Below are 26,678 nucleotides of genomic sequence, written 5' to 3'. Positions count from 1 at the left end.
CAGGGCACAGATGCAGTGCTATTTTTATCAGAGGTCACAGAATGCACTTAGCATGTGGTCTTCAACCCTCCTAACGGGCTCTTGACCTCTCGTTTCTCTCCTGTCCAACCTCCCCTGCACACCTCCAATAAGAGACCACAGTTATCAGGTGGCTCTTCCACTCTGCTCTGCTCTGCCTAACACTCTGATCTTGCACCTTCCAAATGTTCATGTCACTCTTCCTGAACACCGGGGCCTTCCTCCCGTCAGCCTGACCCTCCTCTCCCCGAACACCAGGGCCTTCCTCCCGTCAGCCTGACCCTCCTGTCAGCCTGAACCTCCGCTCCCTGAACACCGGGGCCTTCCTCCCGTCAGCCTGACCCTCCCCTCAGCCTGACCCTCCCCTCAGCCTGACCCTCCTCTCCCTGAACACCGGGGCCTTCCTCCCGTCAGCCTGACCCTCCCGTCAGCCTGACCCTCCTTTCCCTGAACACCGGGCCTTCCTCCCGTCAGCCTGACCCTCCGCTCCCTGAACACAGGGGCCTTCCTCCCGTCAGCCTGACCCTCCTTTCCCTGAACACCGGGCCTTCCTCCCGTCAGCCTGACCCTCTGCTCCCTGAACACAGGGGCCTTCCTCCCGTCAGCCTGACCCTCCTTTCCCTGAACACCGGGCCTTCCTCCCGTCAGCCTGACCCTCCGCTCCCTGAACACAGGGGCCTTCCTCCCGTCAGCCTGACCCTCCTGTCCCTGAACACCGGGCCTTCCTCCCGTCAGCCTGACCCTCCTGTCAGCCTGACCCTCCTGTCAGCCTGACCCTCCGCTCCCTGAACACCGGGGCCTTCCTCCCGTCAGCCTGACCCTCCTGTCCCTGAACACCGGGGCCTTCCTCCCGTCAGCCTGACCCTCCCGTCAGCCTGACCCTCCTCTCCCTGAACACCGGGCCTTCCTCCTGTCAGCCTGACCCTCCTCTCCCTGAACACCGGGCCTTCCTCCCGTCAGCCTGACCCTCCCGTCAGCCTGACCCTCCTCTCCCTGAACACCGGGCCTTCCTCCTGTCAGCCTGACCCTCCTCTCCCTGAACACCGGGCCTTCCTCCCGTCAGCCTGACCCTCCCGTCAGCCTGACCCTCCTCTCCCTGAACACCGGGGCCTTCCTCCCGTCAGCCTGACCCTCCTCTCCCTGAACACCGGGGCCTTCCTCCCGCCAGCCTGACCCTCCTCTCCCTGAACACCGGGGCCTTCCTCCCGTCAGCCTGACCCTCCCGTCAGCCTGACCCTCCTCTCCCTGAACACCGGGGCCTTCCTCCCGTCAGCCTGACCCTCCTGCTCCCTGAACACCGGGGCCTTCCTCCCGTCAGCCTGACCCTCCTGCTCCCTGAACACCGGGGCCTTCCTCCCGTCAGCCTGACCCTCCGCTCCCTGAACACCAGGGCCTTCCTCCCGTCAGCCTGACCCTCCTCTCCCTGAACACCGGGGCCTTCCTCCCGTCAGCCTGACCCTCCTGCTCCCTGAACACCGGGGCCTTCCTCCCGCCAGCCTGACCCTCCGCTCCCCGAACACCGGGGCCTCCCTCCCGTCAGCCTGACCCTCTGCTCCCTGAACACCGGGCCCTTCCTCCCGTCAGCCTGACCCTCCCGCTCCCTGTGGGACGGACACCTCCTCTCACCTCCTGCGATGCCAACCCCATCCAGCCTCCTGGCTTCGCTCAGGTTTGACTTGCTCAGAAACTGACAGCTCCCTCCAGTCCCCCCAGCTCCAATGCCTCAGAGCTCAGAACAATTATTGACATTTGCCTCATCTTTTGAAATATGTGGTCTTATACCTGCTACTGCCACTGTGATTTTCTCCCCGTCTCAATGCGAGTTAAAGACGGAAACGACTTCTTACGCTATTTTATGTCTTCTATAATACTTAGAGAGATGGCAAACCATTGCCCCTTGCCCCTTGGCCCCTTATTGCTTTAAACCAAGCTCCACTCTGGATAGTGCGGGCGGAGCCAGGTTCCTTGGCACAGCAGGTGGAAAGGGCATTTCGGCATGACTCTGAACCGCTAATCCTGTCTTTGCTTCTGAAAGTACCTAACTGGCATCAAGGTAGTGGTGCCAAGGTGGTAATTCCGCCCTCTCCCAACCTCTCTGAGTCTTCTAAGACTGAAATTCCTTAGCCCCTGGAGCCGACTGTAACTCAACAACTCAGAGACCATTCTAACTCACAGGTGCTACGTGTAGGGTCCGATAGCCTCTACTCTGTGTTTAGCAAAACCAAGAAGGCCCTGATTACAGAGAAGAAGACCGCCACTGGTTAGCGCTGCACGATGTGAGGGGTACAGGAAGGAACCCGCCTGGCAGCACAGGGCAGCAATGGGAATAATTAAAGGCTGGGAGAGAGCACTTAAAAGAGAAAGCAGATGAAACTGGGATTGGAACAGAGAAAAAGAGGTCAGGGTGATAGAAGTCTTCAAGTGTATGGTGGGGTTATTTTAAAGAAGTCAATAATCAGCTCTTTTCCGCCTAAGGAGGACCAATGGGAAAACGTTTACTTTACACGTACCAAGAGATGCAGGCAAGGCAAGCTTGCAGACAGAACCACAGAGGCGGTTACGAATGAGAACAGTCTTCTGAAAGAGGCAGTGCCCTATCTGTGGTTAGGAAATACTGATGATAGGATAAATGGCCTTTTCTGTTCAGGATAGCAAGCATGCTTTTGGACATAAAAAAAGTGATCATGTTACTTTTCTGACATATATATATTAAGGTCAAATCACATGGACTATATTGCGGTGAAAATCAAATTCATCATCTTACCACTATCTTCAGTTCCATTTCGGAAATGAGAAATAGAAAGATTTAGTTCTTATAGCATATAAATCAGATAATATAATTTTCCTTTTTTTTTAAAAAATACCTAAATACAGAAAACCATTCATCTGCATATTTAATCACCCCACATCACCCGAGTTCCATTCATTTTATGTCTCAAAACCCTTGCATTTTATATGCACATATTTAGCCTGGAATGACTCTGAGCCGGCGAACATCGTACAAACCCTAAGACGGCAGAAATGGAAACTGCTCTGAGAGATGGGATGCTTTTCCCAACCCCTTTCACAGAACCCAATCTTTAAGGAATAATTCTGGAAAAATATATTGCAATTCATTGACATTGGAAGAAGTTGTAAACTGAATTTTCTAACAGTTTTAGATAAACACTTTAAAAGTAATTTTAATGTTTAGGGTCTCTCTGGAAGGACTGAATATTGCAGAGGCCAAGGGATTTTTGAAACCTATCAAAAGGTAGCATTTGCCTGACCTGTGGTGGCGCAGTGGATAAAGCGTCGACCTGGAAATGCTGAGGTCGCCGGTTCAAAACCCTGGGCTTGCCTGGTCAAGGCACATATGGGAGTTGATGCTTCCAGCTCCTCCCCCCTTCTCTCTCTCTGTCTCTCTCTCCCTCTCTAAAAAAAATGAATAAATAAATAAATAAAAATTTAAAAAAAAAAAAAAAAAAAAAGGTAGCATTTTCCACATCCTTTAACACATAGTTAAGACTTACATTGCTAAGTGGCAACAGCCTCTATTAAAACATAATTGTATGTGAGGATTTCTGCCAATCCAATCCTACCTAGAGGGGAGAGGTAACATGATCTGATTTTTAAAAATTGGCATAGACACCCCCATGTTCAGAAGTCTTTTTAAAACTATGTGGCTATAAATAACATATAACACTAGTTCCATTTTTGAAAATGAATAAAGTTACTCTAATTAATGTTTAAAATGCCATCTTTCGAGTGACAATGGGAACATCACGGTTCCACTCATTTCTGGTAGAGTCTTGCTTGTCCAGAAGGCCGAGATCAGCTCTAGTCCCACGCCTGTCTTCACCATCCACTGCCTGTACGAGGCAGCCCTTACCGCTGACCACAACCAGCACGCCGCCCCTTTCCAGCTCCGGGAAAGTAACTAAGCTCTCTGGAACATCTGCACTTCATCAGATCTTGTCCCCTCCTCAGTAGCATCCCCAAACCACAGAGCTCGGGGTGATCTCTGCAGCCTTTGACCACTCACCTCCACTTGACCTGCTCCTAGCCACTGTCCACTAGTAAGCACACCACCTGCCACCAGATCACAGGTCTTCAAGCGTAGGTGCGTGTCACATAGACCTTTACCCTCCACAGCACAGTAAATGCATCGATGATAGATGTTCTGTAAACGTGTCATGCGGTAGAGAGTCACAGACCATGAAGGCTCAGTATTCTCCAGTTGATTTATGCAAAAATTAAGTGACTTTAGTAAGAAAAGAACACATCTGCTTTTTCAGAATTATAAAGTCCATTTAGTTGACTTTTTTTTTACTAGAAGGAATCAAGTGGTTGTTGTATTTTCATCTTTTATCTGTCAGCTCAAACTTCTCTTCCGGAAAGGATAGGGGTGGGAGGAGCCTTCCCTGATACCTGCCCCTCCCCCCAGCACGAAGCCACCAAGTCCTCCTGTCACAAGCTCACATCTTTGCTCACGCAGCTCCTTGTATTTTCCTTTTACTGCACGAACCACAGTTGGTAAATCATACTTGTACAAGTATTTGAATGTCTGATTAGTATCCTGCCTTAGGCCATGCAGGCTGCTATAACAGAATTGGGTGGCTTATAAACAACATAAATTCCTTTCACACAGTTCTGGAGGCTGGACGTCCCAGATCAAGGGGTCTGCAGTCTCAGCGTCTGGGAAGGGCCCGCTTCTTGGTTCAGACAGAGCCATCTCTCTCGGTCCTCACATGGCAGAACAAATAAGGGTGCTCTTTCGGCTCTTTTAGTAGAGCACTAATCCCCTTCATGAGGGCTCTATCCTCATGAGCCAACCATCCCCCAAAGGTCCCACCTCCAAATACCATCACATTGGGGGTTGGGTTTGAACATATGAATTTGGGAGGGGAACAAAATGATTCAGTCTATGGCATATCCCTCTGAACTTATGGGCACAGAAAAACCGTACCATAGAGAATTCTATACCTTCTCTTTTGTCTTCTATTCAGAATTCATAGCCCATATCTAAAGACCTTGACTTTTCCATTTCCATATTACTAGCCAAGTATGTTTAGAACATACGTTTTTATATCTACTCTTAGCTGAGTATTTCCTACCTAAATTCTACATTTAATGAAGCTGTTCTGCAAAAAAGCCCAATTTCTGGGAATTTCATAGGCTACCCTACCACCAGCTTAAGCCCCATATCCATAGTTTGATTGGTTCTCAAATTGGTGAGTCTAATAATTAAAGATCTTCTTTAAAATGCTAGGTACTAGCCCATTCGGTGCTAATCAGTGAGACTGGGGTGAGACCAGGAATTTGAGTGGATAACCAGCATCCAGGTTATGCTGGGGTTGGTGCTTCTCAGACCACACTTTAAAAACCTGCCCTAAGGTGTTTTAGAACCCTTCTCTAGGCAGCGTTCAAACCACATACGTGGTTTCTCCCGATATATCGTATCTACTGAGTGTAAAGTCAGTGGATAATGGGGGATGGTCACGTGAGGAACCCAGACCCGTGAACTTTGGCTAGGTCCACCCACAACCAAGCGTGCCAAAAGAGGCTTCACAGGAACCCTTTGGAAAAAAGCGACCGTCTGTCAGCCAGTGAGATTTCACCACGTCATATTAGCTCGACCACCCTAGGGACCCTTTAAATATCTCCCACACGGGTCACTACTTGCGACTTTCCTGGCCTCCATCTGGCCTCCACCTTTCCTCGGGGCCAGGGAACCTCGCCGGGCGGGATGCGTGCTCTGTACTCAATAAAGCCTTTTGTTATTCCACACTTCGTGGCTCCAGCCCCTTCCTTCCTTCTCGGCGGGGAAAAATACCCTACACTGTGGCTCTCCATGCTTCTCACTAACCATTCATAACTTGAATTGTATCTAAATACACACACACAGATGCACATATATGCATCTGTAATATCAGATGGTGTTGAGGATGACCTCACTGACAAGTGACATTTGACAAGAGAACCAAAGGAAGTAAGAAAGAACACTAGGCATGTATCCAGATAAAAATCTTGTCAGACAAAAGGAACAGTAGGTGCAAAGATCCTGAGGCTCTTCAGTGTGTGATCGATTTAAGGATGATCACACTGAGCACAGTGAGCCAGGGAAAAAAGGGTGGGAGATGAGGTTAGAAGATTATGTGGGGAGGAGCTTGAAGGTCAAATTAAGGTCTTCGGATTTCACTCTGAAAGACTAAAAAATTCTTTGGGCAGGTGACAGAATATGACTTTTTGAAGGATCACCTTGGCTCTTGCATTGAGAATAAACTGCAGGGGGGGGGGCAAAGGCAGATGCAGAGAGATGTAACAGGGGCTAGGAACAGGGTGGTGATCTTTTGTAGAGGAGTAAATGGTCAGATTTTGAACATATTAGGAAGCAGATAAGATTTGCTGGTGGATTACTTGTGGCATGTGAGTGAAAAGGAGTTAGGAATGACCCCCAAGGTTTGTGGTCTGAGCAACTGGGAAACAGGCCTTGACAGCTGTTGAAAATAAGACTGGGCCCTGGCCGGTTGGCTCAGCAGTAGAGTGTCAGCCTGGTGTGTGGATGTCCCGGGTTTGATTCCTGGTCAGGGCACAGAGGAGAAGCAGTCATATGCTTCTCCACCCCTTTCCTTTCCCCATTTTCTCTCTCTCTCTCTCTCTCTCTCTCTCTCTTTCTCTCCCACTCTCCCACAGCCATGGCTCATTTGAGCAAGTTGGCTCTGGCTGCTGAGGATGGCACTATGGCCCTGCTTCAGGCATTAAAATAGCTTGGTTGCCAAGCAATGGAGCAATGGCCCCAGATGGGCATAGCATCACCCCATAGTGGGCTTGCTGGGTGGATCCCAGTTAGGGTGCATGCAGGAGTCTATCTCTCTGCCTCCCTACCTCTCACTTAATTAGAAAAAAAAAAGAAAGAAAAAAATTAAAAGACTGGAGGAGAAAAAGAAGGTTAGGGGTGGGGATGGCGCTAGTCATCAGGAAGTTTGGTTTGAAATGCCTACTATGCAGAGAAGGCCTTTGAGGGTACCACTCTGGATATCAGGGGAACGATAGAGAGCTGGTGCTTTCAGGGACAGATGGCACTTAACCGCGAGGGTGGATGAGGTCACTAGAAAGTGGATGTAGAGATGAGGTCTGAGCTTGGGGCACTCCAAGGCTCACAGTCAGAAGATGAAAAGAACAACAACAACCCACAGCAACACAATTAGTTAAATGCTCACTTTAAAAACATTTGCAAAAAATTTCAGCTCTCCCATAACCTTTGCTGTACAAGTCATTTTCTTAGAAAATTTCTTCTCTCTTGATCAAGTTGGTCAACTTCAACATTTCCTTTCTAAAGAAAGAAGCTTTCACGGACATGAACTCAGAGCTGTCAAGAACTATAGAGAACCCGAGATTTTCCTAGTAAACTAGTTAGCTGGCCCTAGTTTTATGGATGCTAGCAGAAACTCCTGGGTCAGAAGCAACAGAGTTTATTACTCATGGCAGGTACTGGGAACTGGTTCCAGATGTCCCCCAAGTCCTCCAGAGGCAGGAGAAGTAGACACGGCTAGGTGCTGGCCTTGCAGTGGGTTGTGCCATAACTGAGGAACCCCCAGCTTAGGAAACCCCAATCTTTTATAATGAGCTGCAAGAAAAGTTGTCCAACCTTTGCCCCCGACATAGATATTCTCTCTATAATACCACACAGCAAACAAATCAGCCCTCCACTTTAGTGGGAAACACTATCTCTAGCTTCTAAGGCTGTCTGTTGTCCGAACATCACTGAAAAAGTAATTCAGAATAAAAAGTTACCAGTGCCTCTGTTTACAAGACATCCATGGACAATTACCTCCCAACAAGAGTAGAAATTGCTAAGCGGTGTATTCTGGAGAATTTATGAGCCTTTATCCTGTTCCAGTTAGGAATTCACAACCTTAAATATTAAATAATCAAAATTATATTTATTTGACTAGTTAACACTTTAACTTGGTACAAAATTCAAAATATAAAATATTCAGGATTATCCTTTTATAAACAAAAAAATGATATAAAAGTGGTTTGTTGTGAGAAAGGAGCACACTTGGATTACACCGATTTTTCTTGCATCCTGGCTAATTCTCCCTTTTAATTGATTTTCAAATGACTAAGATTCTCTAAATAGGTATTAAAAGCCTGAATTCAGTTCTTAGGGGGAATAAGAAACTACTTCCATTTTACTGGAGTTTTATCAATTTTCTACTTAAGCCCTGCAAAATCCACATCCGGTCTGCCCATGAAAGTCCAGATGACAAAACTAAGGATCTAAATAAACCAACATAAAAATCTAAGCAGCCACAACGTTTTAACCACGAGCTTCCTGAGACTAGCCTTCAGCACAGTTCTCTTATCTGTTGTATCTGCTAGACAGACATGTAGCTCTGTAATCAGTGACAGATAGCTTTACTCACACTCTCCCTTTTCAGAAGATCATGTTACTGCCTAGGAACCATTTGAGGACATCTATCATAATAGGCACTTGCTAAATCTTGCTGACAAGTTCTGCCATTAGAAACATTTACTACTATTCAAGTGTCAAAGAAATATAGGGTTATTGTTTGTTCATTCATTCATTCACCTTACTGAGCATCGGCGTGTGAGACATTGTTCCCAGCACTGGATACAAACATTAAAAAACCTCTGCCCTCAAGAAGCTTACTCTCCAGTAGAAGATAAATATAAATGAATAATTATGTCAAATAATGGCAAGTGTTAAGGAAAAAAGATAAATCACGGAGGGGTCTGATGGAGGGAGTAGCGGAAATCTTATACTGGATAGTCTATGACAGGCTCCCTGAAGACAGAAAATTTGGCTACACAGTCCCACAGTCCTTGAGCCTCTGTTCTCTGAGTTTTTCTAAGTGCTCTAGAACTTTCTGGAGTAAAAAAAAAATGAATCTGGGATATCATTCTAAAAAAAAATTCTCAAGGTAAATAAACAATTATAACAAATGATAAAATATGTCCATATAATGAACTATATAATACATATATATAACTTAAATAAATTATAATTTACATTTAAAGAGATACTTAAACGTGACAGACATTGATTGGTAGCTTGTCCCTTGTTAGAAGCCATTCCAGCAGAGAAGAACCTTGCTCAACACCCATGCATCCACATGCAGGCGGAGATGACCGCCTCTCATTTCTTTCCAGGTTTCTTATTCCTTAAGACAGTGGGATGATTGCCACTAATGGGCAAGGATGAAAGACAAAGCTACTGAGTACTGAGGAAACAGAATAGCTCCATCCAGAACCCTGAAGCCATACGTTACTCCGAGTTCTTTAAAATAACAGAAGCTTGGGGATCTCTTTTTCCTTTAGTTATAGAACCCATCCATTAAGTAAACCTATTTCCTCAGCTCATTGCCAGATGGGCACATTTTCCAAGGTTACAATGGGAATTACGTTCTACTTCCTTAAGATGCTGGCGTTCTCTCTTATTCAGTTCCTGCCTTTTGCCCTTTCCCGGGGAAATCTCACGCACCGTCATAAAGCTTCCGCCATCATCTAGATGTCAAACGCTTTCAAATCCCTTTTCCCAACACAGTATCTTTTGAGTACCAAGCCTACCCAACTCTGGATGTCCCGTGTGTCCTCAGCCTCAGTGTACCCCAAACTGAACTCCGTTCCCACACGACCCGGTCCAGTGCTCCTGGAATTCCTTAGATGGTGACCACCCAGGCAGACCAGCTGAGAACGTGGGTTCTTCTTCACTCCTCACACACAGTCATCAAATCCTATCAACCTTAACTGTAATGTTTCTTAACTCTGTCCCCTTCTCTCTACCCCACCTGCTGCTACATAACTTCCATCTGGATTACTACTATAGCTTTCCTATGGGAACCTGCATGCTATACAGCTCTCCACTATAGCACTTATTAACTTGTTGGTACCATTAATGTTGCTTATTTATATGTCTTTTCAAATATCCCATGAGTTTTTTGAGGGCAAACACAGCGTGTTGTCGCTTCTATTCTTATCTCTTAGCGTAGTATCTTGCATGCCTTATGTGTTCAATTAACGTTTACTAATTGGATAAATAATTCCTGAGCTATCATATCCCAATATGTTAAACATTTCAGGAAGGGAGATGGACTTGCCAACAAAATTCCTGCTCACCAACCCTGATCCCGTTACAGCTCGGTCTGGGAAGTCGAGGGCTGGTCACTGGTTTAAGTCGCCCCCACTGTTGTATCTGTCTGGCTCTCACGTGACGTGGTTAGTGTCCTCTTCCTCCTTTCAACCCTGTTCTAGTAAAAGAGTTCATCTCTGCTTTTTATTCCCACAGGCATTTGCATTTTAGGGCAGTTTTGCTAATTCTGGAAAACAAGTTCGGGTGCCGTTCAAGAGCCATGAGGCTTTCCAACATGGTGTGTGTGAAGGAGAGTGGGTGGGGCAGAGGGGAGAGGGCTCAAGGAGAAATTCCGCTGGCTCCAAACCACAGTCAGAACCTGCGGCTTCCTCGCTGCACTCAGCCAGCTCTGACCAAAAGCCTGGGCTTGTTTCAGCAGGTGCTCGCCGACAGAGCTCACCATCTGAACTTGAGCCTCGACTTTAGACAGAACGGGGAGAAAACAAAGTGTCGTTTTAAGACGTTGCTGCACTCTGGGCCCCTTGGGTTGGGTGGAAGACAGCACTTTTCAGGGGGAGACTTCTGATGCTTTCGGGAGACCATCCTAGCGGACTTGCAGGAGGTATAGACCCTGGGGAAATAAAGAGCCCTGACCTGACAGCGAGGCCCTGTCCCCGGGGCAGAGGGGAGGAGGGTCTGCACAGACAGAGGAAGCCCTCCCTCCCAAGATGGCTGCGGCGAGGTTCTGAAATGAGTATGAGGGATGGCCGTTGTCTGTGCTTTCTGCTCGGTCTTTCTTTGAACCTAAAACTGCTCTGAAAATGCAAGTCTATTAATTTTTTTAAAGAGAAAGAAAGAAATGACCCTGGCCTATCGTCAGAAATGTCTTGTCCTGGAGACGGTCTGAGACTAATAGGCAGGGGCGGCCTGCTCTGTGCTGGAGCTCCCTCCGCGGTCCGCAGCCTTCAGGAACGTCTGCGGAAACGGCTGCCTCGTGTGAGCGGCACTTCAGGAAAATGGAGAAGAGGAATCACGTCCAGTGCAGGGTGACCCAACGCAAAAGACGTAGCACTCATAAAGGGGCAACCACCAATAGTGGTACTGGTAAGAATTTGGAGCTGAGCACCTCAGGGAATCTCTAATAGTGGAGCCATGGCGTGTGGCTCTCAAGCCTTGAAATGTGACTAGTCCAAATTAAGATGTGCTGTTATGCTAGTATAAAAAAATGATAAAGAATATCAAATATCTCAATAATTTTTATATTGATTATATGTTGAAATGATAATATTTTGGGTGCATGGGGATAAATAAAATGCATTATGAACATGTTTGGTTTTTTTTAACCGTTTTGTTCCTTTTTACCTTTCTAATACAGCTATTAGAAAATTTAGAATGACATTTGTGGCTGACATCCTATTTCTATTGCACAACACTACTCTAGGATCTTGGGGAAAAGGCATATGTTTGCAAGACTCTAAGGCAGGAGTCTTGCCACTTTGGTTGGATATTTAAGAAAAGGGCGACCCCAGGAAGTTGTAGACATAAAACAGCAGACAGTGACAGATTATGAGAAAACACAAATTATTAGAATAGATGACATTTATTTTAGTAAAGCGTTAAATTAAAAATAATTTTTACAAATAGCAAGTGCTCTCAAAAGATGATGCAGTTTATACAAAAATCCAGCTTTCTAGAAAACATATTCATAGCATGAAACAAAGTATATGGAGCAACTTCCCAACACACATAACTTACAATCAGTCCTTAAATTTAAACTAGAAGAGAAAAAAAGTCAAGGACGCATCTGCCCCACGGGGATAAACAAGCATAACCTTCCTGTAACACTTGGATGTTTTGAAAGTGACTATCTTTCCAGAGACTAATGCCCTGTACTTTCAGCTACAAATACAAGAGCCAGACAGGGCTGCAATCATTCACAGATTGTATTTATTTCTTAGTGAATCTACCCCTTGAGACATGTCTCAGGAAATTTATGAGCAAAAAATAAAACAAAACCCAAGGCTTAATTCCAACTCAGCTAAACTGGAGGTAACCAGAAAATATTTTTTCTCTGACGTGCTACCTACGAGGCTCTAATTCGGCGCCTCTGGGCTCTATATCGCACACGTAGATGGTTATTTGTATATGGAACCAGCTAACTTCAGAGCTGGGGAGATTTAAATAGCACACGGTCTAGCCTTTTTATCTTACAGACAAGTACACGGAGCTACAGAGAGACAGGGAACTTGCCAGATATCACAGAGCTGCTTTGTGACAATGGCAGGACTTAAGCCACACAGAGTCACAGTGTGGTCAGGATGCTGAGTGTGACTCTAGTGTTTCCTGTCAACCTACTGGGTTGTCCGAAAGCAAGCAGGGGTTTATCATACTTACTCAGAGGGTCAAAGACTCCCTCTCTAAGATGCACATCACAGCCTTTGGCAATCTACCGTATTTCCCCATGTACAAGACGCACCCTTTTCCAAAAAATTGGGGGTCTAAAAACTGGGTGCGTCTTATACAGCGGTTATAGATTTTTTTTACTTGCATTTCCCGCTTTTTCTCGCTCATTGTTGAAGACAGTGATTCATCATCAGACACAAATGAAGACAAGCTAACGGGAGTTTTGACAGTGATGAGAAGTTGTATGAATTTTATGATGAATAAAACTTGAGTCCAATAAGTTTATGTAATACATTTTTTTTTTCAAATTTCGGGCCCCCAAATTAAGGTGTGTCTTATACATGGGGAAATACAGTACATCAGGTTCAAGGGGAGTTCAGCTCGTGCTTTCTTCCTTTCGCATCTTCTGACCCAAGCTGCCTGCTAGTGCTCTTTCTCCTGAAAACTTGAGGTTTTCAATGAAAGAAACAGCTGCGGGTATCAGAAAAGCCCCGCCCCTCCTTTTCCATGTAATTTCCGGGTGTCCAGGCAGCCTGAAGTCTACTGGAGAGCCGCCTGGCCATGGATGGGCGGCTCAAGATGGCAATGCTGAGCCTTTGTATCCAAAGACTTGAAATGAAACATGGAAAGTGGTTTCCAGGGATAAGGATGGGTACTGCTGTGCAGGGCACAGAATAAAGCTACAGAGCAGGCTCGCAATCTTGTTCATCTTCTATCTCTCTTCCTACATCGCTCAACCCCAACCTCAGCCACCCAGACGTGCCCTCAGCTCGTAAGCACACACACAAAAAAAAAACAAAAAAAACCCCAACAACTCTCTTTTCCCCCACTCAGCCTGGCCCTGGCTCCAGGAGAACAGGTCAGCATATTTGATACAAAGATGCCAACAGTTATAGGTCCCAAAAGGGAGGCTTGTTAATAGAAATCAACTTCAGGTTGGTAGCTTTCCGGATGAGAGGCATTTTTCTGCTTGGAGGGCTTCCAAGTGTTCTTCCTTGGTTCTCACTTCTCAATACACACACACACACACACACACACACACACACACACACACACACACACACATCCACGTGCCACAGGAGCCAGGGACCCAGCACCCCGATCTTACAAGTTTTCCAGCCCTCCTATAAATAATGGCTGTTGGGACAAAGTTACTTTGTGGTAGGAGCCTCTCATTTCTTCGGAAAATAAATAAAAAGGACAAAACACAAAACTGCATTTACACTGCTCCTTTCCAATTACTCCTCCTTCCCAGGATCCGGAACTTTAGTGAATACGCAGAGGCCTATGTGTCCCTGGTCTTGGGGCGACCTAGTTTCCCCTTCAGACTAATCCACCCCCCGAACTAGGGAAGTGGAGTGATTCCTGGGCTTCTGCGCATGTTCAGTATCACCCTTGGTGTGGAGGTAGAGGACAAGGCGAGCAGTCCCCAGGCAAGCACTCATTGTGACATGCCACCGCGCCCACCAGGAAGCTGGCGGCACCCTACCTTTGCAGGTGAAACATTTGATGTGGAAATGTTTCGTCTGGACCCGAAGCACTTCGCCCTTGCACGGTTCCCCACATTTATGGCAGTGAATGACAGGCTTCTCGGATGGGTGGTGAGGGTCCTGGGGGTGGGCCACTGAAAGAGAAGAGAGACATGTGTGAGCAGACAGAGTTCCTACAACAGGGGTCATGATGGGCATGCTTAACCATCCCCATAGTTTTGATATCAAGTGAGCCACCTATTAATTCAAAGGCGTGAGCTGAGCTGAGCCCCCCCCCCCCCCCCCATGCCACAATCACGGCATACACACATTAAATAAGGAAGCTGTGCCTTCACGGTCCAGCAGGGAACACTCCGGGCTTGTTCCTCTAGGCCCCACCATTCTTTCTTCCTCCCAAACTTCCCCAGGGCTGCATCACTGGGTCACATAATACATGACATCGGTTGGTTCAATGTTTTATAATATGCCTTTAAATTCTTTAAATTCACTGCCCTGTAAATTCCTTGAGAATGGGGACCATTTCTTAGATTCATATTTTTTTCTACCCATTTGTACTTTTCCTTCCTTCCCCCAGCTCCTGAGAACACAGCAGAATGGGGGTGCACCAAAGGGTTTAGTAAATGCTTCCTTACTAAGTATGTGGGGGGGCTAGTTTGTCCCTACTCTACCAGAGTCACTCCTGCGGTTACTCTGGCAACCTATTTAACCTTCCGGAGGCCTATTCCGAGCCTCCTGTTATGTGCACAGTTCCTGCGGGCAACAATTTAAAAAATAAATAAATTAGTAACCACGTGGCCCTCTCTGAACCTCAGTTTCCTCTTCTGCAAAACAAGGAAGGGGATGGACCAGATGATATCGAAGGCTTTTCAGGCTCTGAAGTCATGTGATGGAGCCCCAGAGACTCTCCTTTCAGTTTCCAGAGTGTGGCTTTGCAGTGAAGACTGCTGCTGCCCTGCCCAGGACCTCAGGGGGCTGAGGGAGACGTCAGCGAGGGGACACCTGTGACCCCAAGGGTCCACTAACCAAGGGTCTTCATTCAACCTGCAGTTTCTCCAGCCAGAGGGGGCAGAGGCACTCTTTGCTAGGAAGTTCCTTTCCTGATTTGCGTCCTCGGAAGGAAGACCCAAGTGATACATAAAACATATTATATAAGTAGCCATGGGGGTGTCATACGGGATAAGCATAATGAACCTAAAATTAATCAAGCAGCACAAAGAACAAAGATGACTTTTTTCATCCTCTCAAACAGTAAAACGGGGCTGGACGGGGGGGAGAGGTGGGCAGAGATTTCTGAAACTTAGAAAGGCACCTAGAGTGAGGAGCTCGCTGGGCACCACGAGCATAATGGGGCATTGTTTCTCGCCGACCGTGGCCATGTTCTCGTTTCGCCTGGAAAGAGTTTGAACAAGACAGTCCAAATAATCCATTATCAGCTAACTTCTGAGAAACAAAGTTCTTCTTGTGAGATTGAGAGTGGGAGCAGATGTCGTTTCGGGCGGAACACCTGATCCGAATTCTCTGCGCTGGCCCCCGGGAGTGTCCGGTGAAGGTGCCGACATTGTGACACACCTGCATTTCCTTATCTACCTGCTGGGATCTCTCTTGGAAACCTGTGTTTACAACCAAAGCCCGTATTACCGACAGGAATTGAAGAGAGGCGTCCTTTACAAGATCTCTAAACATCCACTGACTTCTAAAGTGATATGCAACAAGGCCAACATATCTATTCACCTGGACATTAAAAAGGTTGTTAAAAATTTATACTTCGAGTGCTAGTGGAAAATGTGTGAGTTGCTCTTTAAAGAAAATTCCTGCTTCCTATAAGAACGGAGGAAGCTCATGTTTATTGAGCAACTACTAAATGCCAGGCACGGTGCTAGACTCTTACACGTAAGTTATTTTATTTCATCCTCTCTCTCTCTCTCTCTCTCTGCCTCTGAGGTGGGTAATATTGTTCCCATTTGACAGATGAGAAAGTAGAGCCTCAGAGAAGTTGAACAGCCTGCCCCAATAACAGCAAGTGGAAGCTCAAAGATCTATACGCAGCCCTAGCTCCCAAGCTCATGTTCTTCCCGTGCTATTTGTCTCAAGCAGAAAATCGTTATGAGTTAGGGGGTGACTGTTACGTTTCAGGCAGTCACTCATTTCGCCAAGCTCAAGTTCAAGTGCAGTTCTAAAAGCAGCAGCTAGGACTCGGCTTACAGAGGGAGCGACACAGTATGTGCCACAGTGACACTTGCTGGGCGTGGTGCCCATGTGCAGTCCCCAAGGTGGCTCTGCCTAGCCCTCCCTAGTCAGAAACCCGTGCCTGCTGCGTGGTTAAATGCAGATTCCTCGGCTCCACTGAACTGAGTTGGGGATCTGTTGGGTCAGTGAGTTCCTCAGCTCATTCTTACGCATGCTACAATTTAAGAACTCTCTGCCTTCAGACATCAGATAATATGGCTAAGCAGGTTCCAGACCAGAGCGAGAGGGGAAGACTAATCCACAGGACCATCCCCTCCGGAAACAGTGCTGAACTCAGTGGATCCCTTGTTCATAAAGGAGAATGCGTTTTTGGGTAAGAGCGGCCCTGCTGTTCCTCTCTCTCTCTTGACACTTGATTTTTTTATAGCTAAGCGAGCAAGCTGTGCTGAGTAATGATGAGGGAAGGAAAATATCACTTCACTTCTTGGCTCTTCCCTTTGTCTGAACCAAGGTGCCAGCGCAGTGGCTGTCACCACCCACAAAGGTCAGAATTGGGATCAGCATCTGCATTTTGCAAGCCATTTCCCTTTGGAAATATATATGACACGGCGAAGTCCTCCCTGCCCAGAGATGACCTCTGTGTCCACCCCGAGCTGAGCAGGGACTCTGTCGTGTACACTGCCTTCCCATCATCCATCAGCCTGGGCGGACACGTCTCAGAACAACCCGCCTGAGAGGCGATGGGCTGTTCTTGTCAAAGAGTGACAGGAGCCGAGGATCAGAGGAGACGCGGTGTTTACTTCAGCCCAACTCAAATCAGTGTAGACAAAAGAATCTCTCTCCTTTTTAAAGATTCATGAAGAGGTTCGTTTTACATAACAGCCGCTGGCACTTTGGTTAATACCAAAAGCATGTTCCTTGGCTCAACTCTACGTTTTTGAAATATGCTGAGTCAGTGGCGATATAGCAACGACATTAATTCCCCACTGCTCTCGGCGGCCAGCTGGCTCTGCTGCTCGTTTGTACTGATCGCTCCATCTCTCAGAGCCTGGGTGGTCCCTACTTACCCCACTGACGGGGAAAACGAGGAGCAGAGAGCTTACATTCCTTATCCAAAGTTACCAGCGAGTTATTGGCAGGAGTACACTTAGCACTCAGCCTTCCCAACTCTTAGGACTGTAACAAGTAACCCGTGATTTACCCTGGAACTCGGGCAGACACAGTTAGACATTCCATGGCTCATCAATTTGTTGCTAAAATAAGAGTAGTACAAGGAAAAAACAAAAGCATGGTTGCACACTTTCTGAATAATAAGGAAATACATACGAAGAGCCAGGAGTCCATTTGCCTGAAAAGGTAAAACACTTCCTCCGGGGCATAATGTCCCGCGAAGGGATTCCGGCTGCTCAGATAACACCGCCTATGGCAGGGCTCAGAAGTCTCACCTCGTCTTTCCCAGCCAACCACAGTCATAGCCCCGACACTCCCCAGAACTCCGGTGCGAGACAGGAACCCAAGTTCCAGTTCGGATGCATTACTTCTGAAATGCCTATTTGCTATCTCGGGGGGTGAGGCTGGGAGACTGAGACCATTAAGGAAATCCCAGTAACCCTCAGTGTCCCCAAGCAGAGGCCATTACAGATTCTGAGAGGAAGGCCACACGGATTAGGCAGAGCCCTTTTTTCTAATCCAGAACCAGCCTCGTCCTGCCCAAACGACCTCCATCGGAGGGACAGACCACCAGGAGCAGAACGTCTGGGAAAGCCGAGGTGAGATAAAAGTCTTCTTAGCAGGTGACGATCACAAACCCATGACAGTACTCAGTATGAGTTACAACTTTCCTGGGTTATCTGAAATATTCAGAAATCTCCCAGGTATCAAATCCCCCCTCCCAAGTGCCCTTCTGGCTCAATAGCATCCTCCCTCCCTCAATCAGCCTTAAAACCCCACCTGGGCTGTGCTGACTGCCTTCGAAGCCTGGACACCTGCATCATCCCCTTGTATTCTTATAGAAGCTGTACCAGGTAGGAAGAACAGGGACCGGTGCCAGCCCCATTTTACAAATGGGCAAACTGAGACTCAGAGGAGCACAGTGATTCACCCCAGGTGACACAGACAAGAAATACAGAGTTGGCAGTAAACTAAGGCAGTGCTCGTCACACCCACACACACTCCCCTCATCAATGAAGCCTGACCGTGCAGTCATCCTTGACTCCACCCCTTTCTTCATCTGCCACTAAATTCCGTCTGCTCTCACATCCCTTTGGTGCCCCTTCTCTCACCACCTGCATGGAGCCTTCAACCCCTTTTTGTCAGATTGCTGAGAGTTTCCTACTCCCTGCCTCCTCCTTCTTCAATGTAACCTACAAAGTGCAGTCCCCTCCCCCCCCCCTTAAGTGTGGGCCGTCCTTGGTGACCTCCTTCCAAAGAGGGCGGTATGCAAGGGCGAGGAGGTAACCTCACACTGGACAAATCTGACAAGCACCTCAGTCAGGTGATCAAGGTCAACTTCAATAGTGGCAGTCATGTTGACAGTCTGTACCACTGCTATGATGTAATAAAAATTGGCTCTTTGCCTCTCTGATCTTTCTGCCCCCCAAATCCAGAATCTTAGTCTAATCATGAGAAAATTCCCACAGTGATGATCACTCTAAAACTACCAGACTGGTATTCTTCAAAATTGTTGAGCTCATCAAAAAACAAAGAGGGAAGTCCCCTTGTCACACTCAAGAGGAGCCTAAGATGACATGAGGACGAAATGTAATGGGCTGTCCCAGGTGGGATCCCAGAACAGAAAATGGACACCAGATATAAACTAAGGAAATAGTATAAAGCATGGACTTTAATTGATAATGTATCAATATCGGTTCATTAACTGTAAAAAAAAAAAATGTATCCTGTTAAGGTAATCTGTTACTAATGTGGCAAGCTGGTTCTTGGGTGCATGGATACTGCATTATCTTCTCAATATGTTCTATAAATCTAAAACTACTCTAAAAAATAAAGTTTATTAAAATAAAAGCAAAAACACCTCTCAGAGCTCTCTTGGTCCCAATCCATTGAGTCTTAAGTTCTCTGCCTGGCTTTAGAGACTTCTGTAACACAGTCCGTGAGCTGTTGAGCTATCCATCTGACAAAGAACTGCATTTGCTGAGTATTTATTGCTGTGCTAAGTGGTTTTAAACTCAGGCAGCCCAACCCCAACGGAAGCACACTGAGGCACTCTCCACTATTTATTGTGTCACACACGAATCCCCCTGTGGCTGGGCCTCCTGACAACTTCCTGGTCTATCGCTCCATCTTCCCCAGGGCCTTGGCTCCCATGTATCCTCACTTGGAATGGTTTCTCCTCTTCTCGTTTGTCCAAATCAAGCCTGACCCACGGGGCCCAGGCCCGGTCCTTGCTCTTCCCCGAAGCTTTCACGATGGCTTTTATTGATCCAATATTTCATTTCCCCCTTAAGTCCTTTAGCTTAAATATTGCTATGGTCACTCAGCACTTAATTTTCTCTTGTTTTTTCTTTTGTGTTTATTTCACAATGCATCAGTCGTGGCCCTGCATATTTGCAAGCTCAGTTCTTCCAAATGTCTGGGATACTTCTGGTGTCACATGTCAAATACACTGTACAAATACACTGTCATCTCTGCAGTCCTTGGTTCAATTTGCAGATCAGGGGAAAATACGGTTACTATCCAATATCACTATTGGGGAGTCTCACACATGAAGCCGAACTTAGGACAGTTCCATAAATAACGCCACGTATAGCACCATTATATCATTATAACGGGTGCCGTCTGTTGAACACTTACTATGTTCCAGGCACTATGATAACTAACATATATCCACAATCACAGATAATCCTCACAAATGCCTTATGGGAGTACTGTCTTATTATCCTGTATTGCAGAGGAGGACAGAGTTGAATACCTTGTTCAAGACCATAGTTAAGATGCAGTCTAACTCCAGGGACCATGCTCTGAAGTGCTGTAGGGGAATTCTGCAGGAAATTCTTCCCCGGCACACAAGGAAATCAGACGAGTGCAATGCACTGACCACCCAGCCCAGAGCGGTGAACACCCAGCTGCATCATAATCCCAAAGGTGACACCTGCTAGTAAAAAGGCCAATGGGAAATAACACTTCAGACCTTAAAAGAAATGATTCCAGGCCGCAGCAATTTACGGGAAGGGCGATACCGCCAGGAAATGCAACCGGCCCTGAAGAGGGCCCTTCTGCCCCTGAGCAAAGGCTTGGGTTGGAAAACTGTTTCTGGTTAGGGTTGGTCTGGATTTACAATCACAAAAATCATATTCTGCTGGTGGGGTCCATTTCTGCTGAACACCCGCAGTCTTATTCTCCTGGGAGTCGACGTTTCAGAGAGACTGCTTCATTACCTAGAATATTTTCTACAATTCTACCCTCCTGGTTCCCAGTCTGTTGTAAACACATCCCGGAGACCTGCTCTCCCCACTCCAATGGCTTCTCTCCACCCCCCACCACCTTCCTTTATGCTAGAATGGCACTAGTTTGGGGCCTTGGAAATGAGAAACTTAAGAGCTTAAATAAATGCACAGAGTACTTAATTTGCAGTTTACCTACAAAGTCCATCTCCTGCTGTGCCAAGTGGTAGTTACTTGAAGCTACACAGTGTTACCCTGCCATTACTTGTCCAGCATGCTTCTTCTCGGTAATTGGCTTCCACGACCCAATTTCCTTCCACCGCGTTCATTTGGTAATCAGAATTAGTATTTGGCACAAAGCATGGCACTGCCCTGGTACAAACACTCCCAGCGGGTGGGCAGGTGGGGCGCTGTCACAGTTTCTCGGCTACTTGTGGCTGTCTGCTTACATCCCGAAACTTGGTGTGCCTTTTCTGAGATGACACACTTGATCCATGCAATTCCTCTACACAGAAGAGACGCTGTCAGCCATCGGCCAGCTAGGAGCCTGATTATAGACAGAGCCCGGGCGCAAATCCGGTGAATCTGATTCTCCCGTGGCAAGGAGGTGCGAGGATTATAATCACGCTGCCTGAAATTTCCTCCTTGTCAATCACATGATACATTGGCCCCGATGTGTTACACCTGCCTTCTCGACATAAAGAGTAATTTTGGGAAGAGAGTTAAAATTGGTGGGGTGCCTCCTACTGCTGAAAGAGCAACTCTCCAGCCACACCTTTAGACTGGGATGACTCAGTTTCTAAAGGAAGGGAGGACACCCTTCTCTGACCATCCCTCGCCTCTCTCTGAGAGCACGCACTAATTAAAGGAAGGGAGGACACCCTTCTTTGACCGCCCCTAGCCTCTCTCTGAGAGCACGCACTAATTGGACTCTGGAGTACACTCATCTGTATAAAGTCCTGCCTCTCCTCCAGAACAGTCATTAGCAAGGATCTGGGACGAAGAGCCAGGAGAGCAGATTTCTGGCCCTGCCTCCCCTGCCTCGTGCCTCCACCTTCCCGAGATGGTGATGGTAAAGAGGCTAAGAATACAGGTCCTCCTGCACAGGGTGGAAGTGGAGACAGCATGAGGTCACCTCCTCGTGGGAGTGCCCATGGCACCAGCCTGGCACCCAGATGCCCGTGTCAGCTGAATGTCAGCAAAGACTCTCACTAACCTGTACGAGCAGGAATTTCTGAAGGATAACAAAAATCCCTTCTGAAATTTGATACAGGTTTGCAAGGTCACCCATGGATCTCACATTGTCCCTGCCTAGCAATTCCATTTAGAAATGGATCAAATCAAACAATTGGGCGGTGGCTTCCATCTGCACCCCATCGGCAGAACACACATCTTTCTGGATTGCTCCAGAGTCACCTCTGTCCTGATTCCAAGACTGGAAGGGATCGTGGTCCCGGTGGAGCCATTTATGGGAATGCAAATTAAGAGAGAGCCTCACAGCCTCCTAGGGCCCTGAGGCAGGACTTAGCGTAGACACAGTACCACCACGCCTTCTCTTCCTAATTCCTCGCTAACACGCGGAATCCTCCCCACTAAGGTATACATTCATTTCTCATCCACACTGTTCCACCCTGACAAGTGTCCTCATTATCATTCCATCCCAGCTGCTCTCATGGGAAAGAGCCCATAAAAAGACAAAATAATAATAATAATAATAATAATAATAATAATGATAGATACCATCAGACCCAGCTCATGTCTCAGGTGGGAGTTTTCACAAACACAACTTGCCTGGAGATGCATCAACACTGAGATTGGCCAGAAACTTACAAACAGGATCTGCTTGTAGGTGATGGATCTGTCGCCAAGCAGGGTGTTCAGAGGGATTCAGGGGACAGTTAGGAAGAATGTAAGGAGGCTGTGTCTTCAAACAGTGGGGGCTTTTGACTCATGTGTTCCATCCCTCTGCACAGGGTGGAAGTGGAGACAGCATGAGGTCACCTCCTCGTGGGAGGTGACATGGCATCCAGCTGACACGGCATCCAGGATGATCTTGGTAGTTTCTCTGAGGATCCTTCAAGGACATAATTCAAGCAGATCGCAGCACAAATGCAGCCCTCCAAGGAGCTTTCCCCATTCTTTCCGAGACGTCCCACTGTGGCCACAGAGCCCACCCACCTCTCTGGGCTCTTCTCACGCCCTCTCCACGTGGCTCCCAAGCGCAGTTCCTACTGCTTCCGGCACTCCACACCGCCCTTTTCCCAGTAGGCTGTCTCCCAACCACTTGCGAGGCTGGGCCCTCCTCCTTCCAGTCTGTCCCCCACAGTAAAGGCAGTCTCCCTGCCTCCCTCATCTCTGCTTACTGCCTTTACATGTACCACCTTCTCAACAGTCTAGCTTCTCCACCACAAGGTTACTGTGCTATATATAATTCCCAGAGTCTAGCATAATTCCTGGAGCAAGGTCTATGCTCTATAAATGTATGTTCAATTATGTTCATTCATTTCATACTAGCCTCATTTTCTGTCTCTCTTCCCTAGCAACAGCCCTTGGGTAAAATTGAAAGTTGACTGAATATCTTGGGTTCACCAACAGTTTCTCTATCGGTGAAGTAATCTGGATGTGGCAATAAACTCAACTAATGACAGAAGATACAAAAGTTGCTTCAGTCTCTGATGCAGGGAAAAAAACAAATATACAAAAGCTGAAGGAATGAGCCTGAGGATGGGCCAGTCTCAAATCGACCATGGCTAACTTTCTCTAAAGGAGAACCACACAATGGAGCACCATTTCCAGCTGAAATGACCTGTGGCGGGGAATGGAGGTGGCACCAGAGCCTTGGAAAAGCCACATGCAGGGACTCCAGAGCACAATATGATGAAGCATTGCCACCAGGGCCTGCCACAGAGTGGGTGGGCAGCTTCCTGCAGCCAGAATCCCAAGCACACCTGACTTCTGCCCTCACTTTAACGCAACTGTTCTGAAAAGGTCCACACATTCCGCCACCGAATCATTATTAAGCATCTCCTTCCATTCTACAGCGTAAAGACAATTAGAGCCATCAGCTTACTTGGCCAGGGGATGTGGGCATCAGGTAGAATTCCTTGGTGAAGTTGTATCACAGGATAGCAGGATTACTGGCCGCAGAAGCCACTCATGTGTCCGAAAGACACAAAGTCATGCTCTGCTTGCGGTACGTTGGGAAGAAACTGCCCAGCAAAAATGGCGGGCTTCCCTGGTTCCTCGACTCACCTATCCCTGCCCTATCGACTTGCCTGGGTCCTGAAACTAACCTGGTTGCTCCATATTGATGAACATGTTTCCCTGATCTTACTCAGCCAAGAGGAATAATAACAGAAGCGGCAAACACAAACGATCACTGAGCCCCTGCCATGTGCCAGGCAGTGCTCCAAATGCTTTACACGTATTAGTTTATTCCGTTTTTACAACAGTCCTAGGAAGTTGGTACTGTTAATATCCTTATTTTCTGATGGGGAAATTGAGGCACAGGGAGAGTTGAGCAACTTGCCCAGAGTCCCATCATCAGTAGACAGTAGAGCTAGGATTTGAATCCAGGCAGTTTTGCCTACAGAGCTTCCACTCATAAACACCACCTGTTTTTCAGGCAAATCTTAAGGCTTAAGGGATAACTTTTACAAAGCCACCGAGGCAAATGGAACAATGGCACCACAAGCAACAAATGAGAAAACGGTAGACATATCCAGGGGAGAGCTTCATAAGTTCAGGCTCCCAACTTGTCTCGACTGAAAATGCTCACTGCAGGAAGTTTGACCCTGCCTCTCCAACCAGTTCCAACTTTAATTCTTCTCACCACCTACATCTGAGTCTTATTTTCTCGTGAAGAATCTTCGGCTATTCCCACTGGCTCTGCACTGTGTGCCTACCCTGCTACTTAAATAAACTCTACAGACCAACCAACCTTCAATTAACATTAATCAAGCACCTGTCGCCTTGCTTGAAGCCATGCTTGAAGATTTTACACATATTACCTCACTGAAATTAACCCAGACAATAAAGATAAGAAGAGGGTAGGATGGTTTTTCTCCCATGTGCTGTTTTTATCAAGGTTTAAGAAACTAATTTTAAAAAACATCTTAGAATTGGACGCCTGAAACCTTATGTTAACCAGTGTCACATCAATAAATTCAATTAAAGAATAAATAATATAATAAAAAGTCTCTGCCTTTAGATCAGTTGTTGATATTGATAGTTTCTCTGAGGTGTTAAAAAAAATAGAAGCATGTCATTTACTTTCTAAATTCTGAGGAATTTTCTAAATACCTCATATTTTCACTAAACATTAGCATCTTAGAGATGTTGTTCCATTGTTTTCTGGCCATCATTGCTTCTGATGGTAAGTCATTTGTATTCTTGTTCCCCTGTATGTAATGCATCTTTTTTCCTCTGGTAAGATTTAATCCTCACCTTTATTTTTAAACAAGTTGATTATTATGTGCCTAGGTGTGGTTTTCTTGCAGCAAGATGCTCAAATCTATAAATTAAAATCTTTTGAGACATTATGTGTCATATTTTTCCAACTCCAACTAATCATGTTAAACATTCTTGCTACTGCCCCACAGATATGGAGTATCTGTTCGCTTTTTTAATCTTTATATTTTTCTGTTCTTCAAACTGAATAATTTCTGTTGATTTACATTCAAGTTCACTAATGATTTCTTTGTCATCTCTGGTCTTTCGTTAAAATCTCTAGTATTTTTTTTACTTCAGACATTTCATATTTCATTTCTATAATTTCTTTCTTTTTTTTTTTTAAAGCTGGAAACAGGGAGAGACAGTCAGACAGACTCCCGCATGCAGCCGACCAGGATCCACCCGGCACGCCCACCATGGGGCGACACTCTGCCCATCCTGGGCGTCGCCATGTTGCGACAGAGCCATCCCCAGCGCCCGGGCCATCTTTGCTCCAATGGAGCCTTGGCTGCGGGAGGGGAAGAGAGACAGAGAGGAAAGCGCGTCGGAGGGGTGGAGAAGCAAATGGGCGCTTCTCCTGTGTGCCCTGGCCGGGAATCGAACCCGGGTCCTCTGCACGCTAGGCCGACGCTCTACCGCTGAGCCAACCGGCCAGGGCTCATTTCTATAATTTCTTAATGGTTCCTTTCCATAATTTCAGTCATATAACTTCTTTGATAGCTCATTGTGATCATAGTTTCCTTCCTATTTCTGAACACAGTTACACTATTCAAAAATCCCTAACTGATCATTCCAATATCTGTGCTATGTAAGAGTCAATCTTTATGAATTGCCTTTTTTTCTTGAGCAACTATTGCATTTTCCTGGTTTTTTCCCCCCATGTGTCTCATAATTTGGAATTGTGTTCTGAGTAATATATTGGAAATATATATATACTATATCTTGTGACTAATGTATTTACAATAACTCTGGACTTTCTTCTTTAAAAAGTTTAAGAAACTAAATAGGCTTAAATGCATACAAAGCAAATATGCTTATAATGCCTGATGGCAACTACCTGCCCCCCTCCCCTTTCTTCACAGGCGGATGTGTTCAACTCTTAGTGTTTTTTCCAGTTTTCTTACCGCATTGCTTAACACTGTGCATACAACTTGGCCATTACCCACTAACACTGCGCTCTTACTAACACAGCTATACTGCAGTGTTCAGTGAACTGTGGTCAGTGTTGACACTTCTAGAATGTAATTATTGTTCTAGACTCCACAGTCCATCCTGAGGATACAGTCCCTTTTTTTGTACAACTTTTTTCCCCTCCTAGATTGAATCTTTTCCCTTTCTCCCACATGCCTCGTTTCTGAGGGACAATCCATTTTTATTGAAGATACCAATCATCCTTCTCAATGCTCAAACTCATCAGATAAATTCTCAACCCTCCCCCCACCTGGAGAGAAAAGCGGGTGTTCTCAGTACTGTTTTCACTGAAGAAAAGAACTGAATCTCACACCAGTTAAGAGCTTGGCTCCATGTCCTCGGGGAAGTGGCCGAGACGTGAGTCATCTGATACCAACCCAGCTCGCTGGCAGCACCCCCCCTCTGGGTCAGGATGCGTAGGTTATGGGCTGCACAACTCCAGGAGGCGCTGCTCCCTAC

At 46.5% G+C, this 26,678-nt stretch overlaps 1 protein-coding gene across 22 annotated transcripts in view; it reads right to left on the bottom strand.

Annotated features, from left to right (window-relative positions):
- ABLIM1 (actin binding LIM protein 1) overlaps positions 1–26,678 on the bottom strand; it is a 277,495-nt gene that overhangs the window by 128,538 nt on the left and 122,279 nt on the right. For all 22 annotated transcript variants that reach the window (XM_066354683.1, XM_066354675.1, XM_066354667.1 and 19 more), the window contains exon 2: positions 13,989–14,123. In XM_066354683.1, the coding sequence (XP_066210780.1) occupies positions 13,989–14,123 (135 nt within the window). The remainder of the gene's footprint in view (positions 1–13,988; positions 14,124–26,678) is intronic.

The sequence above is a fragment of the Saccopteryx leptura genome, chromosome 13 (genome assembly GCF_036850995.1).
Source record: "Saccopteryx leptura isolate mSacLep1 chromosome 13, mSacLep1_pri_phased_curated, whole genome shotgun sequence".
In the NCBI taxonomy this organism is placed as follows: domain Eukaryota; kingdom Metazoa; phylum Chordata; class Mammalia; order Chiroptera; family Emballonuridae; genus Saccopteryx; species Saccopteryx leptura.
The sequence above is the reverse complement of the archived record's forward strand: the minus strand, read 5'-3'. Positions and strand labels throughout refer to the sequence as shown.